The sequence below is a fragment of the Rosa rugosa genome, chromosome 4 (genome assembly GCF_958449725.1).
Source record: "Rosa rugosa chromosome 4, drRosRugo1.1, whole genome shotgun sequence".
NCBI lineage: Eukaryota > Viridiplantae > Streptophyta > Magnoliopsida > Rosales > Rosaceae > Rosa > Rosa rugosa.
In genome coordinates this window covers 38,758,831-38,775,804 of record NC_084823.1, presented here as the reverse complement: position 1 = coordinate 38,775,804, position 16,974 = coordinate 38,758,831, and the positions used below count along the sequence as shown (strand labels likewise).

The 16,974-nt window shown below is 36.9% G+C and overlaps 2 protein-coding genes and 1 pseudogene across 2 annotated transcripts; 1 reads left to right on the top strand and 2 right to left on the bottom strand.

Moving 5' to 3' along the window:
- Positions 1 to 761: 761 nt before the first annotated feature.
- Positions 762 to 5,011, bottom strand: LOC133744787 (uncharacterized). The gene is made up of 5 exons (XM_062172829.1): positions 5,001 to 5,011; positions 4,256 to 4,333; positions 2,463 to 2,744; positions 2,253 to 2,314; positions 762 to 1,043 (listed from the first exon to the last, which is right to left on the bottom strand). The coding sequence occupies exons 1-5, from the start codon at positions 5,009 to 5,011 to the stop codon at positions 949 to 951; spliced, it is 528 nt and encodes a 175-aa protein (XP_062028813.1). The 3' UTR covers positions 762 to 948.
- Positions 5,012 to 5,058: 47 nt separating this feature from the next.
- On the bottom strand, positions 5,059 to 6,917 carry LOC133745658 (2-oxoglutarate-dependent dioxygenase 19-like). The gene is made up of 4 exons (XM_062173765.1): positions 6,561 to 6,917; positions 6,225 to 6,463; positions 5,719 to 6,046; positions 5,059 to 5,575 (listed from the first exon to the last, which is right to left on the bottom strand). Exons 1-4 carry the CDS (start codon positions 6,813 to 6,815, stop codon positions 5,330 to 5,332), a joined length of 1,068 nt encoding a protein of 355 aa, XP_062029749.1. The 5' UTR covers positions 6,816 to 6,917; the 3' UTR covers positions 5,059 to 5,329.
- A 4,913-nt stretch (positions 6,918 to 11,830) lies between these two features.
- LOC133744785 (ras-related protein RGP1-like) lies at positions 11,831 to 13,848 on the top strand (annotated as a pseudogene).
- The last annotated feature ends 3,126 nt before the right edge of the window (positions 13,849 to 16,974 follow it).

Here is a 16,974-nt window from a genome sequence, read left to right as displayed (position 1 = left end):
ATTGGCCAGAGAAGTCACTGGAAAAGGCCAACTCTTTGGCAACGTGTGTTAACCTCATGTCACAGATTATGTAACTGATCATGTAACTGACCATGTAACTGACCGTGTAACTAACCATGTACCTGATCATGTAACTGACCATGTATCTTACAATGTATGTAACTGACCATGTAATTGATCATGTCACTGACATTGTCATTGACATGGCATGTGACTTCACTGGCTAGATCAGTAGCTGGCCAAGTTACTGATCATGTAACTTGCAAACTCAATGCTAACCTTCTTATTTTAAAAATGGAACAAGAACATGTCAAGTCACTAGCTAATGAAGTCATTGGTCGGACTAAGTCTCTAGTAAGTGAGGTCACTGACTATGTCACTGGCCATGTTACAGTCATGAACATATCACTGTCAATACCTGGCCAAGTCACTGGTCAAGTCAATGTTAACCTCAAGTTACTGGTCATGTCGCTGACCACATCACAATCAATCCCTGGCCAAGTCACTGTTAACCTCAAGTCACTGACTATATCACTGTTAGCCTCAAGTCACTGACAAAGTTACTGGCCATGTCAAAATCAATCACATGTCATTGACCATATCACTGATCATGTAACTGTCAAAGTCACTGGTGATTTTCTCATTTTCACAATTTTGTACAGGATATACAAACAGAAGACATGAGCTAATTTAACATAAAGTCGTAAATTTATGGACTGTTTTAACATAATGAATAACTTTAACTTGGATCATAAAAAGATATAAAAAAAAAAAACTAATTGATTTCGTAAGCTACTACTGTATGATTGGCCAATGACCTGCATCCTAAGCCATAAACAAATTCTAGGATACCAAGTTGCCTTCAGATAATCCACAAAATTTTATGCATCAACAAAATCTTCCATGAGATCCGCAAACAAACCATTTGTTCCTCTTTGTTGACATATGTCATCTACTTCCTGATGAAGCCTTCTTGATACTGTAGCTCGCATCTCGTCCTCCAAACATTTCTTTACCAAGTTTTTGTGCCATGCATGACAAACCTGCTAAAAGCTTATTAACACTGAGCACTGAAATACATCCCTGAGTTCAAAGAAAATAAGGGAATTCCAATCCATTATCTTCAACTAATCAATTGAAACAAGAAAAAAAAAATACTACTCCAGATTATTTCAAATAGTTTCCTGTATTGCCACTGATCCAAACACTAAAAGGAAGCCTCATTAAATAAAGAAATAAAATTGTTCAGCCTTCAAGCCCAAAGCATGTTGACCACGGATAATAATAGCCGTTGAGTGCACCAAAACCATAACTATGAATATATTGGATTATAAAGGAACGGTTGGCACACAGCCACATACTATCAACTCAATAGTGTATTTTGCCATGATTCTTCTTGCAGTTTGGTGGAAGCTAAATACCATTAATTCTATATAATTCAGTGTATGAACCAACATCAGCATTCCCATCTACTTCAGTAATCTATAAACACTAACTCAGTATACAAAACTACATGACATTCTGTACCTTAAAGCTTTCAGGCCCAGATAAGTAGATAACCATGTTAAAAATAATAGTGCCCTTTAATTTTCTATAACTAACACAACATACATGAGTGATGTAAACTTGATAGTATTTTACACTGCGAACTTCCTAAAATAACTCGAATTCACAGTTATACAATAACTTCTCATATTCTTTAGTAATCACACACATACACAAACAGAGTATACATGCTGCATATATTTCAATAGAATCAAGATTGAACTTTGCACTATTATGCACTTCTCTTTAGATAAAACCCTCAGTAATACATTCTTCTTCTAATAAATGTTGCTATAACAAATCCCCTAAAACCTTATGGCAAATCCTGACTTCACTATATTTCTACCAATTTACCTTAAAGCTATATGTACGGACTGCAGCCTTCACCGGCCAAATCCTAATAACACATCAACAAAACCATGATGCATCACAATTCACATCTCAGTGATCTCACCAAGGTTGTTCTGAGATGTAGTAAAGGTTTTAAACGAAACAATAATTCCATATATGCAAAACAATTAACTGATTTACAAAACCGTTTGATATATAAACCTCAATAGCCACCGCCATCAAACCAGTCCAGTCCTAAATCACACCAACAAAAACCACAACTGATCTCGATTAAAATCGAATCATCCAACCCAAAAAACAACGAATCATCAAAGATTGTTAAGAGAAGAAACAAATTAGCCAAGGAATGAGTTAACCTCTGAAACCAATAAACCGCGGCACTATAACATCAGCAGCCTTCTCTAGATTAAGCCAAACCCTATTAGCACAGCAACAAAGAACAAATTTGATTTTGATATCTTAAAAACCAAACGAATCAATCGATCGCAGAATGAATCGAAGAAGAAAAGAGGCTCTGAACCTATTTCCGAATCAAATCTAGTGATTAACACAACAAATGCGCTTACCAGTGGAGGTGGTGACAGCCGGTGAGGTTTTTCGCTCGTCGAAATTTGGCATCGTCGGAACAGTCTCGGGAACGCTTCTCTTGGTGTCTTGGCCTATTTTGCGGTCTCCTGCTTCCGATTGTGGATAACAAATCACAGGCGACACTGAAGCAGATATCGGCTTCGCGGTCAGTGATGAAAATGAAGAGATCGACGTCTTGGTTAATCCGGTAAGGAACTGCTTCTGGAGGTCTGTGTCTCTGTGAGGGGAAGAAGAAGAGAGAGAGAGAGAGAGAGAGTTGGCTTTAAGGGCAGAATGGGAATCAAAAAAAATAAAAACTGACCTTTTTTTACATCACCTCATTATTCATAAGGACTAAATTAATATTACTAACAATTCATTATGGACCTTTTTATCAAGTGGAAAACTAGGTGACATTTTTATCATTTCATACTCTAATATGACCTTTTCCATCATTTCCCTTAAAGTTTATTAATAAAATCCGTAATTTTGAGAAAAATATTAATATTACCTTAATTTTATTTTACTTTATTATTTTTTTATTAAAATTTTGATATATATATTTAAATTCTAATTTTGTGCCCCACTTGATAAGAAATTCTGGCTCCGCCACTGCCCGCGGCCAACCCGTTTATTAAATAGGTCATGGCAGTAGACCTTCTTTTTAATTGTGCGGGTGCAACCCATTTTATTTCGTGCGATTTTCGAGTCGTGTGATTTGGTCGTGTCAGAATTAACAGCCCTAGTTAAAACCCAACACCTACTGGGTGGTTAAGTTTGGACAGTATCGATATAATGGTAGGCCACAGTCCACGCTTGTCACTGTTTAACAGTGGAAATTGGCACATTAGATATGCGTACAGGTAAATATTCATAATGTACTACTAGGGCTACAAGTCTCTAGTTTGTTCAAATATTTTGTTCTAGATTCTAGTCCTTAGATACATTATTCCTAGTCCAAGTCCAAAAGTAGTTTATCAATGTTTCAAACTAATATTATTCTCATTTCCTTTAAAATATCTGGTTCTTTGGGGAATTCGGTTTGTTTGTAAAGAAGAGACAACATACATCTATACTTCAGTGTTTTAAATCCATAGTTATAACAGGATTTCAAACCAACACATTATTTCATGGTTTTGTTAAGTAATCTTATTGTGGAAAATTAATTCACCATGACATACGAAAATCAATGTAATAAAACTCTCATTCTGTAACGGTATTCTTTTTTATTTCTGAAACACAACCACATTAGCAACTTGATTTCTCTGAGTCAATGAAGTAAACTTGCAACAAATCCACAAAAGCTGAAAAAAGATGACACAAGGCTCAGAAACATCAAGAAACAGAGGTCGCGGCCTTGAAATTGCCCTTCTATCTAGAGGAGTCTAGAATCTCATATATCAGAGCAGTACGTGGGAGAAAAACGCTACCATTAGCCAATTGATGGATGGCCTAGAAAAGAATTCACACTATCATCCAGGGTCGATAGAAACAGATGCATGAGTAACGTACAAAAGGTTCTGCAACAGTTAATTGGTCCAAAAGGGAGTAAGGGTCGAAATTCATAATGACAGATAGAGAATAATAGGGTTCTTCTACCAACTTGGTCGAAAGGTGACGAAAATTTATGATTTTCTTTGTGATCAAAGAAAATGAAGAATAGTAAAAAAACATTAGCTAGCTAGCTATTGTGAGTTTGTGACCAATGAATCAGCTTAGAAATAAGGCGGGCGGGCGGTAGAAAATAAAAATGTACGTCATATAATCATAGAATCTCAAGAAATTCTATAACCTTTGATGGTGATCGGTGGTGGTGCAGTGCTTGGACTTCTGTGTTTCCTTGGTCAAGAAAAAGAAAGAGGAACTTGAGCTGTATTTCAAAAACACTTAAATTAAGTAGAATATAATGAAGGGTGAGGATTATATTACATCTGATTGATTCAAAGGAATTTTCCTAATTATATATATATACAATCGGAGTTGGGCTAGCTGCATGATCAATTGCTTAAATTTTTTGAGTTCGAAAGTTTGACCTAATTAATTGTTGTGGTTACTAATTGAAACCATGTTATGGGAGGGGCAGGGCGGGGGGGGCTTCTTCAATGGGAGACTCACAGGAAGTGAAAATTTGTTTAGCTATTGGAAACACTACCATTATAATCTCACTTCTCCGCAAATGCATTTTAGATGACAAAAGATCTTCGATTGATTTTAGCACAGATCATTTCAATTTTGCACAATTACCAATTACTGCATGTGTCAAACCAATAACTGATATCGATTAGAGTACATTGCTAATAATCATCTAACTAGCTTGGATCAATCCAAGCACCGGCCATTCTTTAGCTAGCAAGCGAATTGGTGGAGATAAAATTCTCACGCAATAAGGCACATGATTTTGAGTTTTTGACACCAAATTCATCATCAAATTTTGACTTGAAAACTGATCATTTATAGTTTTCATATCGATCGAGCTGAGGACTAAATCGATATGTGACTCAGTTATTAACCTTCGATCTATTTAACCGTCTTCTAACTTGCTCTCCATTATTGCATGCAATCAGACCACTTAAACTCTGTGGTACAGTAAATCAATGCTGAAATGACAATTAATTTTTGTCGATCAAAATGTATCTATATCAATTAAGTTCCAAATGCAATGAGTCGTGACATGTTTAATTTATGAGTCGTAATATAATAATGCTCTGTGTTCGAACTTCGAACATGCCAATCCATTGTCTTACTACAGCATCGGCCAGAGACTCAAGATGGCATGATTATTGAAAACAAAAACAAGAATAATGAAAAGAAAGTACAGGAAGTTGCAACTGTACGTTTCAGTACAATATATAACAAGCTAGATAGGCTAGGTTCGGATATGATCAAATGTGGACTTCATGTAGTTCTTGCCGCTTTGCTGAAGTTGTATGTATTCCTTGTAGTTCATAGCAAGGTACTTTGGAGCTTGGCCTTCTCTTTCACACAACTCTGCTGCTGGTGCTATGATCGTGTCTACGGATGGTCCATGTGGTATAGCTATCGATATCCTTGTAGCTTTGTTGTTCACTGTAGCCCGATGCATCACACTCTTGTACTTACCATTTGTAAGAATCTACGGACAACAACCACAAAAATTAATTAACTATAGCTATAGGCTACAAACATTCACAGTTTTTGTGTACGTTTGCATGTGCTTGTCAAAATTTACTGTAAATAGAAGTTATAAGTTTAGAAAAGAAATTAACCAGCTAGTACCTGCATTTGATCAGCAAGGTTGACGAAAAAGCCATTGGGAGGGCCATTGACAGTGAGCCATTTTCCATTGTGCTCAACTTGGAGGCCATTCATCTCATTCTGAATGAGGAGTGTGACTAGACCATGATCGGTATGATGGGGTATACCAATGGCATGTTCAGGCTGAGGACAAGGTGGGTAGTAGTTCCCCGCTAGCATTTGTAAGCCGCGATCCAGGTTCATTGTGTTGTATATGTAGTCCGGCCCCAAACCCAAGCTTTCGGATATTGCTCTCGTTATTTCCAAGGCTACTTCTCGGCTTCTTTTGCCAAACTCCAGCGAAACCTCACTAAAACAAAGAATGAGAAAAGGAAATCATCAACAATTGAGAATTAAGAGGAACATATAGACATATTATTTTAGTACACAAGTGTAGTCAGACTGTAAATTCGGACCATATAGTCCAGATTCTATGACCAATTTTGAGAGCTTATCGGGTAAGAGATTATCATCCTCAAGAGTTATACCTGAAGCTAGCTGGTTTGTAGAGGGAGTGAAACTCCGGGTGTGTTCGGACCTTGAAGAAGTCCCTCCATAAAAGTACTTTGTCCAGTGCTAGATTATAGCTTGTTCCATATTTGAACATCTCGAGAACATCATTTCCTGATTTAAACTCCTTCTTCTCCTCGTCTGGAAGACTGAAAAATCCATGACATGCGTCAATCATCGCCTTCATTAGGCTCTCTGGTACTCCATGGTTAATTGCCTGATATCAAATGAAGTTATAAGAGAATTAGCTTCATGAACAAAAAATCCACGTATAACAAGACCAACAACCAAAGCTTATATATTAGTTAACATACAATGAAGAAGCCCCATTCTTCACAAATTTTGACAAGATCGCCAACGATTTTTGCTCGCTCGTCAGGAGAACCAGAGGTGAGAAGAGACATATCAACAATGGGAATAGCAAACTCAGGGTCATTAGGATCAGCTTCATCATTGGGGTTTATGTTGAAGGCATATGCAGAAGGCACAGAGTTGAGAGCTGATGACTCAGCTAGTGATTTGATGCTTGTGACATTTGATGTCTCCTGGGCTTGAGCAACTGCAGCCATCTTGAGATTGTGGTGATGGAAGTGACTAGATACTGAGTAATTTGTGAAGAAGAGAAAGAATATAGTGTTGAATTGGGTTGTTGTTATGGAAGGAAAGAAAGAAATGGTTCCCATTTATAAGAGTAGTCAAGCAGAAGTGATATTGAATTTTTGTGGTCAAAATCCTCTCACTAAATATACAATTTCTAGATTCTTTTAGATAAGTTGATTAATTAAGTGAACAGCCTACCACATGGGACTACACATGATTGAAATTGATGCATGCATGTAAAATACTTCTACATTACGTATAAAATAAGGCAGAGCCGTCCCTTGACCAAGGCAACCAAGACAGTGGCCTTGGGCCTCAGTTTGGGGAAGGCCTCCATCTCAATATATATATATATATATATATACACGAAAATGTTCTGAAGAGGACGTCCGCAACCCAGAAAAAGTGCGGATGTCCCTTCTTTCTCCGCGATCAAGCTCCGACGGCGACGCGCCTCTTGCCGGACGGTGGCTACATGCATCCCAGACCAGTTTGCAGTGAAGACGAAGGCCAAAGAGATCGAGGTAGGAGGTCTGGGCAGCGTGGTCGACTGCAAAGTGGTAGTCTGATCAAGGTCGACTGGAAAGTGGTTACCGGCGAGTCCACCCGACTGGAAAGTGGTCCGGGATGTTCAGAGGGTTCGTCCGGCAACCGCAGCGTAGCCATCGCCGCCGGAGGAGAGACGTCCGCACTTTTTCTGGGTTGCGGACGTCCTCTTCAGAACGGTCCTCATATATATATATATATATATATATATATATATATATATATATATATATATATTATCCAGAGCGGAGCTCCGCTTTGAAATTAAAGTGCGCATTTAGAGTTTAGGGTCAGTTTTCGGTCGCATATCCACATCTTGACCGTTCAGTTTTTAGGTACTAATGTATAGATCATCTCTGCAAAATTTCAGCCAAATTGATGATCTTTAAGGTAACTAACTCGCTTAAACCAATGGACGAACTGAATTTGTCCAACATGAACCGTACTAGCTTTAAGGCAGTTATCAATGCCTTAACGACCATCAATTTGGCTGAAATTTTGCAGAGATGATCTATACATTAGTACCTAAAAACTGAACGGTCAAGATGTGGATATGAGACCGAAAAGTGACCATAAACTCTAACCTCGCTTTGAAATTTCAGAGCGAGGCCTCGCTTTAGGATCTCTATATATATATATATATATATATGTTAAAAAAAAAAAGATAGTAAAAGAAAAAAGACGCAGAACTGCAGTCTGTAGAAGACGACGTTGAGGCCAATGAAATCAAACCCTTGACTCCATGAGACCTCAAAATTTCCTCTTTTTCTTTTGTATTTGTAAGTTAATTAAACACCCCAAGCTTTCCTCTTTCTCCATCACTTTGGGATTAGAAAAGAAGATAACCAAAAGTTTTGCTCTCACTTTCACTAATTTGGGCAAAAATGAAACATTGGCTGCTGAAACATGAATTTTGATCCCGCTCTGATTCTTTCAACGACAAACGGTAACATTTCTTCCTTTTATGTCTATTTAAGCCATTGATAGACTCTCATAGACGCATAGAAGCAATCTTTCTCTTCCTCTTACTCAATTCTGAATTTCACCATCTGTTCTAATTTCGTAATCATAATTCAGATAGTTGATACAATTTTAACAAATCATCAAGGCCTGAAGTCCAAAATTTTGTGGCTAGAAAATCAGGTTCTAATGTTCTTTATCGGCATTGTTACTTTTTATTTTGTTTATATAATATACTATGTTTTAGTTTGAACTTTGCTTTACTGACATTTTTTTTTTCAATGGACAAAATTATTAAGAAGGTCTCTCTAAATTTTTCCTTAGGCCTCACTTTGTCACGGGACGGTCCTGAAAATAAGTATACTGTATTTATGCATGGTACGTGCCAGCGAGATCATGAAGAAATGAAGAAATCTAAGCTTTCATCGTGTAATATATTAATACTAATTGAACTGTTTGTTTTTGTAAATTAGCTAAGGTCTAGTGTTGTAGAATATTCCAATCCAAATATAGAATAGCTTGTTTACTACAATCGGATATAAAGAGACACATGATGGAATTGAAATGCAAATTCAAGAGGAAGCAGGATAGGAAAAAGCTAGTGCCCTGGGTTTTAGAGCTTCTAGTTTATACAACATTTTCCAAAAGCACGTTCTTACATATGTAATATATATAAAATCCAGTAGTAGTTATCAATGTTGTTTGTAACCTGATACCCAGCTAAAATAATATTTCTTCTTCTTTTGATAATGATGATAATTAGTGATATTTTTTGTAAAAAAATGATAATTAGTGATATTGGGTGGTTGTGGAAATTGGCTCTGACCGTCAAAGGTAGATATTCATGATGTACTACTAGAACTACAAGTCTCCAGTTTAATCAACTCTTTTGTTCTAGAGTACTTCTAGTCCTTAGACTCATTGTTAGTCCAACTCCAAAAGTAGTTTATCAATGTTTTAAAATAATATTATCCCCATTTCCCTTAAAATATCTGGTTCTTTGCCTCCTTGGGGAACTCGGTTTGTAAAGAAGACATAACATACATGTATACTTCCTTCTTTTAAAATATGTAACAAGATTTCAAACCAACACATTATTTCATGTTAATTAATTAAGTCATCTTATTGTGGCAAATTCACCATAACATGCGAAAATCAATGTAATCAGACTCCCATTCTGCAACGGTTCTCTTTTTTATTTTATGAAAGACGGCCACATTAGCAGCCTGATTTCTCCGAATCAATGAAGTAAACTAACAACAAAACCACAAAAGCTGAAGAAATATGACGCAAGACTCGGAAAGATGAAGAAAAATCGGAGGTCATGGCTTTGAAATTTGTCCTTCTATCTAGAAGAGTACAAAATCTCATATATCAAAGCAGTACGTGGGGGACTTCCACCATTAGCTAATTGATGGATGGCCAAGAAAAAAAATCCACCACTATCTGGATAGGTAAATAGAAGATGCATGAGTAAGAAAAGGGTTCTACAAAAAGTGACGAAAGGCATAATGACAGACAGAGAATAATAGGGTTCTTCTACCACACTTGCGGTCCAAAGGTACGGTGTTGACATTTTATGGTACTTTATATTTGTGATCAAAGAATATGAAGGATAGTCAAAAAAAGTTAAAAAACAATAGCTAGCTAGCTATTGTGACCAATGAATCAGCTTAGCAATAAGGTGTGCCGTGTGTGGGACGGTAGAAAATAATAATGTACGTCATGTAATCATAGGACCTCAAGAAATTCTATATCATGTGGTGGAGACTGGTGGTGGTGGTGAAGTGCTTGGACTGCTGTGGCTGAGGATTAACGATTATATCTAATCGAATCAAAGGAACCTTTCTAATTGAAGTTGGGAAGCATGATCAATTGCTTAAAATTTTGAGTTGGGTTGTGGTTAATTAATTGAAATCATGTCCGAGATATATGCATAGATGGGGAAAGCTATGGTATATTAAGATATTATGTAATCGCACTTTCTAAGGATGATTATTTAATTGGAGACGACTCGCTCACAGTGAAGTGAAAAGTTATTTAGCTCTTGGAACACGTATTACCATTGTAATACTAATCTCACTTTTCAGGAAATACAGTTTAGCAGACAAAATATTTTTGATTTAGTGATTGTAGCAGAGATCATTTCAAATTAAGGAACCTAAAGACTAAATGTGTCCAATCTTTGAAACTAATAACTACTAATTACCGTGTCAAATCGATAACAAGCATCACCTAACTACGAAGGATCAATCCAACAAGCATAGTCTTTGGCTAGCAAGCTGATTCATGGAGATACAATTCTCACGCAATTTCGAATAGAATTTTGACACCAAATGCATCATCAAATTAATTTTGTGGAAAGAATTTTTGGGTAACGTACTCTTAAGCCTTTCCAAAAGCAATGACAATCCTGTACTAGCAATATAAGTCGGCGATGACGGCTTCAAAGTGATTACCAGTTAGATGAACATAAGCTGAAGATTGGTGAGAGCACCATGGCCCATCGGTCTAGAAGATGCGTCCGACGAGCCGACGAGGTTACTGAACGAAATTACCATACCACAAAGTCTGACCGACAATTAGGGCTTAGGGCCTTTAGGCCGGGTAATATAGTTTTACGCCATAAGTATTACTTCTTCCTCAAGGCACATCAAATATCCTTTCATACACTTCCTAGATCTCCTTTACAAAACATAGATGAATCAACTTCCCCCAACAAACAAGATTCATATCCATAATAACATTATATATACATCCATGGGAAGATATATAATGTGATCACATTAATAGGAATCGTATCAGAGTTGACGTGCAGTAGAAGGCCCAAATTGCAACTTATGCAAAATATAGCCTAACTGCATAAGTGGCTTTGATCAAGGTTTTTTTAATTTTTTTTCTTTTTTTTTAAAGAGACTGGCTGTTGGCCATTATGGTTTTCTGTTTTCATTTAGTTAGATTTCTAAATAAATGTCGACAAAGATCGTGTGATCCAATTATGTATTGTAACACACGAGCCAGTCTAGGCCCTAATTGATTAGGTTAGAAGGTTTTTTATTTCAAAGCAAAAAATGTAATTGTGTAATTGTCAATTGATAATTAAATTGGCTAAAGATATAACTACCTAGTAATAAAAACATTCCTTGAAAAAACTAACCAACCAAAAAAAACTCTCTCGAGAAACCCTAATCTCGGCGGCGACAGCCATTTGAGAAACCATTCTTGTCTGGTGGCGGCCCTGGCTTATCAGCTGGCCTTGGCCTCGCCGACGCCATGCGGTTTTGCTGCCGAACGGGGCCTGATTGCGACAACTTCAAGTGTTCCCTTGTGTTGGATGTTGCTCAAGCTTCTGGCGGGAGGTGTTTGGTTTCGGGTGTGGTTGCGACATCTCTGGGAGGTGGTTGTTCTTATTTTGATGGTGGCTCGGATTGACGGCGCGGCTCGAAATCTGAGGTGGTGTGGGTCGGAGTCGCCGAAAATGGAGCAGGTTTGTGGTGGTGTTGCATGTGGCGGCGAGGTCGTCATGATTTGGGTCGTGGGGGCGGAGTTTCGTCGTGATTTGGGTAGTGGTGGTCTTGGCTCGGGGCGGCGAAATTATGGTGGTGCTGTCACGGTGGCGGAGCGGCGCTGGGATGGTTGGTGGTCTGGAGGTGGAGGCTGTATCCTGGGCCTGCCAATCCTTGAGTGGGCCTTCTCTTGGGCTCCCTTGGACTGCACAAGCTTTGGGCTGGGGTTTTCTTGGCCCATACAATTTCTCTTTGTTTTAGGGATACTATGTTAGTAGTTTTACTTTCAATAATTCCCTGAGTTTTTAGAGATCTATGCACTTGATGTGTCTATAGTGCCTCTGGAGTAGTACTGAAGGAGGATTTACACTAGTCTCTACGAATTTAATGTATAATGAGTGGACCTATTTCTATGTACCACCGTGGGTACTACCACACCTTCTTGATCTGTCTAGTTGAAGGCAGTAGAAAGGTATGTAATGGTCATTCTGGCATGCAATGAATACTATTGACACCCGTTTTGGGTTTGATTCAAAAAAAAAAAAAAAAAAAAAAAAAACTAGTAATAAAAACCATTTAACTAATAGTTTGAATAGGTTAAGGGGTAAACCGGTTACCAAATTTTAAGTAATTTGGACCATTGAATATATTACTAATCCAACGATTTAAAATATTTAACAAAATAGGTGCATGCCAAACATTCGGATACTTCAGAAAATTCTTAACTTTGCATGATTGTTTCTATTTTTTTTTTTTAGGGATTTTCTGCGACTAATTGGAGTCAGCTAGTTGTGTTTTCACCACTCATTTTTTTTTTTTTTTAAGTTCTGATTTTGTTTCACCACAATGTAGTGTCATTCTATTCTTCCATGCAAAAAATGACTCATTCTAGCTTTCTAATGTCTCCTCATTGAACTCAGTAAGGATTGATTCAAATCAGGGTGAATTAAAGATCTTTCTAGCTGTAGTACGTGAGGTTGCAGCATTCCAAATTAAGATACATCATCTGTGTTACAAAATCATTTTTTTGTTGGTCATGATCAAAATTTATGTACTTTATATAGAGGCGAGCCAATCCATAGTATTGCATTTTACCTACGCACCACAATAGAAGTTGATATTCTTATTGTGGGTGTTCTAAATAATGATAAGGGATGCTGTTCAATAAGTGGGCCAATTAAGCAGAAGTCACTGATTTAGGATTTACCATTACTTGACCTTTAAGATGAGTTAAAGCACTTCAGGTTGTGATCTCAGGTACAGAGCTGTGACAAGTGCATACGATAGGAGTTCAGGTACAGGCAATGCTGGTCGACGACATTACCAAGCGTCAGTCATTTGATCGTGTAACAAGGGGGTTACAGTAATTGAGGGAACATACTGACAGCAATAATATTGTTGTCATGCTGCCTTTTTTTTTTTTTGGTCAAAGATATTCATTAAAAAGCTGGAAAGCAGCCCAACCATACAACAGTAGAAAGCCAAGAGGCTAAACTGAAAATAAACAGAGCTCTCAAAGTCAAAGCCACAGAAGCCAAGACAAGAGGAACTACGTACAGACGCAACAAACAATCAAATTAACCTAAGTGAAGCAAGACAGAAAGAAAACAAGAACACAATTAAAAGAGAGACATCAGAAGCTTCGTCGGACAACCAACGCAGCAGCGTCCATCAATCAGGGAACGCATGTCTTGGTAACAAATCTCACCTGGGGACACTGCGAGCTGTACCATTTGAGGATGCAAAGGAGTTTTCCCAAAGGGAGAACCTTTTATTTATGGAGGCATCAGCTCTTGAAACTACTAATGTTGGATATGCATTTGTCACAATGCTAACATAAATTTATTGAATAGTTAGGTAGAAGGCTCACATTGCCAATGAGGAAGCAGAGTCTGGAGGGAATTCCTCACTTCTCAAGGGAACTAAAAATATTGTCCCTGGACAACAGCCTGTACCTTAAGCAATATCCGACTGTTGCTTCTCTTCATAGGTTTGTTGGCCCTTAACCTACTGCGATTTATGTTTCTGCTGTTTGCGGATCAAGTAATGTTCTTTAACCCTCTTCTGTTTAATATCTTTACATACATTCCCGACCGTTTGTCATTGTTTGACATCGTTTCATTTTCTCATTTTTCAGGGGACATTTTAATATGTCAATCTTTTTATGATATTTATTTGGGATCATAATGTTTTGCAGGACTTTAATGTAGGAAAATTCTACGGTACCTGTATGTATGTGATACACTCATTTACAGATTTAACAACAATTTTGTTGTCATTGTGGTAAATAGAGTTATTTTTTTGGTAATTTTAGTTCTATTAGAGGTAATTACTCCACCTATGATATTTTTACAAGTTTATGAACAAATTGTTGTCGATGTGATAACTTTGTTCAATTATATGTAAATGTGTAAATGTGATAACTTTGTTGTCAATATTGTAAATTTGGTTCAAATAAATTGTAATTTTGGTTCAATTAGATGTAAATGAGTGTATGATAAACATTCAAGTACTGTAGAAAACCCCCTTTAATCAGGGGTGGCCCTGGGGGTGTTCAAATGGAGCAGCCGCACAAGGCCTCCGGTTTTCGAAGGCCTCTAATTAAATTCAATTTTGTAATGGCTTTAGATAAATATATAGGTGAAGAATGTTAAGAGTTATTGAATTGTTGTTCAGTTCAGTTGGCCACTTTACCTTAAGTTGTCCATGGGTGCTTAGCTCTGTTTAATTTTTTTATTTGCCTTTTTTGTGATCTTCTCTCTTCTTTTAATATTTTTTTTTTCTTTTCATTCCTAAGGCCGGCCTCTCTACTTTCTTCTTCGATCTTCTGTTATGTTTCTTGACTTTTTTTTTTTCCTCTATTTTTCCTTCCTTGTTTATGTTTTTAGGTGTCCACTATTTTTTTCTTCTATTTATACCAAACATTTTTTCTTAGTTCTTCTAAGGGTGAGTCTAGTTAGACATCCTAATTTGCTATTTGGACCTCCTCTAATTTTTGTAAAAATTTAATCACTATTTTACCCCTCTTATAGAAAATACAAGATTTTGGCCCTCATATATCAAAAAAAAAAAAAAAATTACAAGTGAATATTGCAGTCGTGTCCAATCCCAACAGAGAAGTTCCAATGAGATATGTTTACACTATTTATTTGCAGATCCAATATGTTTTCTCCGTCGTCTCTCTCTATCAAACTTAAGGAATTATGAATTAATTTATATTTAATCTTTCATTCAGCAACTATAACAAAGGCAATCCAATGGGTTAATAAATTTGATGAGCAACAGAGCCAGCGAAAATCAGTATTCTACAATCCTTTAGTAAACAAATATAATTTCTATTCTCATTATCAACATGCAAGCTTTGTTCTGCAACCAAAAAATTAACTCAAACCAATTCCTTCTCATATTTGTTTCTGGGCTTGGGCTGCCGACCAAATCGTAGAAGCTTTGCAGTGAACTTTGGTACTCGGCAACCAACTCGAGCTGAAGATATAAACGGATGGAATATGAGGTTGATAAAATGGAATTCAAATATATAAAATACAAGTAAGGGTAAATTAGGAAATTTGATGGACAAAAATAAAGAAGGAGGTATAAAAAGCAAATTGGGAGGTCTGAATAGAACCACCCTTCTTCTAATTGAGATCGTGATTAATAAGGCATCATTTAAATTTTTGCACTAGGCCTCTTAATTTTCAGGACCGGCCTTGCCTTTAATGTATTTAACTTTCAAAAAAAAATTGTTTTGCAGGACACACTGATCATTCTGCACCGACTCATGCGTGTTATTACATGAAATAGAGCCTTCATTCAAAGGCATACCAAATGGTGATGGAGCAAAGGAGGAAGACTTAGGTGATTATGAAACTCATGCCACTGCATGTTTTGGATAAGTTGTTAGCATGGGAGAAAAAACTTTATGATGAAGTGAATGTGTGTTCTAATCAATCCGCATTTCATTTTCAAAGCTGAATACAATACCTCAAAGAAGATCTCATCTAGGAGTAATGCAGTGAAAATAAGTTGAGCCAACTCATACTCACACATGTGAAACTTAATTTAGACTATCTAATGAGCCACGCAGAGCAACCTTCCTAGACCCAAGATAAATCCCTTCGGCGCATGTGAAATGCTCCAACTGTTCATTGCAGCACAGTGCCTGGCCACTTTGACAGCTTCGGGATTCGAACCTAGGTTGGGGAGCACACCCAACCAGGCAAGAACCACTAGGCCACTTGCAGTGGTTTAATTGCATATTTTGTTATTACGTATAGAACTCAATGTTTTAATAGGAAAATTTTGTAAGATTACTCCTTATTGGACAACCATAAATTATAAAATTGTAACGGTATAGAGCACTAAGTCAACAATAAATTAGATAATAAATTATATCTTTATTGATAATCTGGTTACAATATATATTGTATGATTATATATATTGTTTATGGGCATTTAATACTAATCATTCATAGAATACCTCCAACGGTCATGAGGATTGTCATAAAGTGTTCTTTATGGGTTAGGCCTTTATTGATATCTAACCACTATATATGTCACGCCCCGAATTTCAAATAAAGAAATTCGAATCCAAAACGCGATGACTTAACAAGCACAAGCAAACACTTAGAAAAATTTTCATTTAAACTAAGCAATAAAACAAATCGAGCTCACAATGTCAATACAGACTCGTTCTTTAGAGTCACATGCATATTACATTATAGAGAGTTTACAAATCAAACTAAACAATAATTCAATAAGTAAACACACTCATTACTCAGCGGAAGACTCAACCAAAAGTACACTTCTACGTCCAAGCTAGGATAGCAACAACACCTCAGCTTCGACAACTGTTACTCTGGCCTGCATAATAATCCCTACACCATGGAATAGTGCACTAGGTTGAAACAACAAAGCCGGTAAGCTTTTGCAAGCTCGTTTGAGTAAACCTAAATAACCACAAAACACCTTTCCGACTCAAGGATAACAAATCAACACAAAGATTATTCCAACATCAAAATCTTTTTCTTTTTAAAGAAAACAACAGTCACCACCGTGACAACCAAATTATTCTAAATGAAAACTGATAATCCCTGCATAGAAAATTAGTTCAAGAACA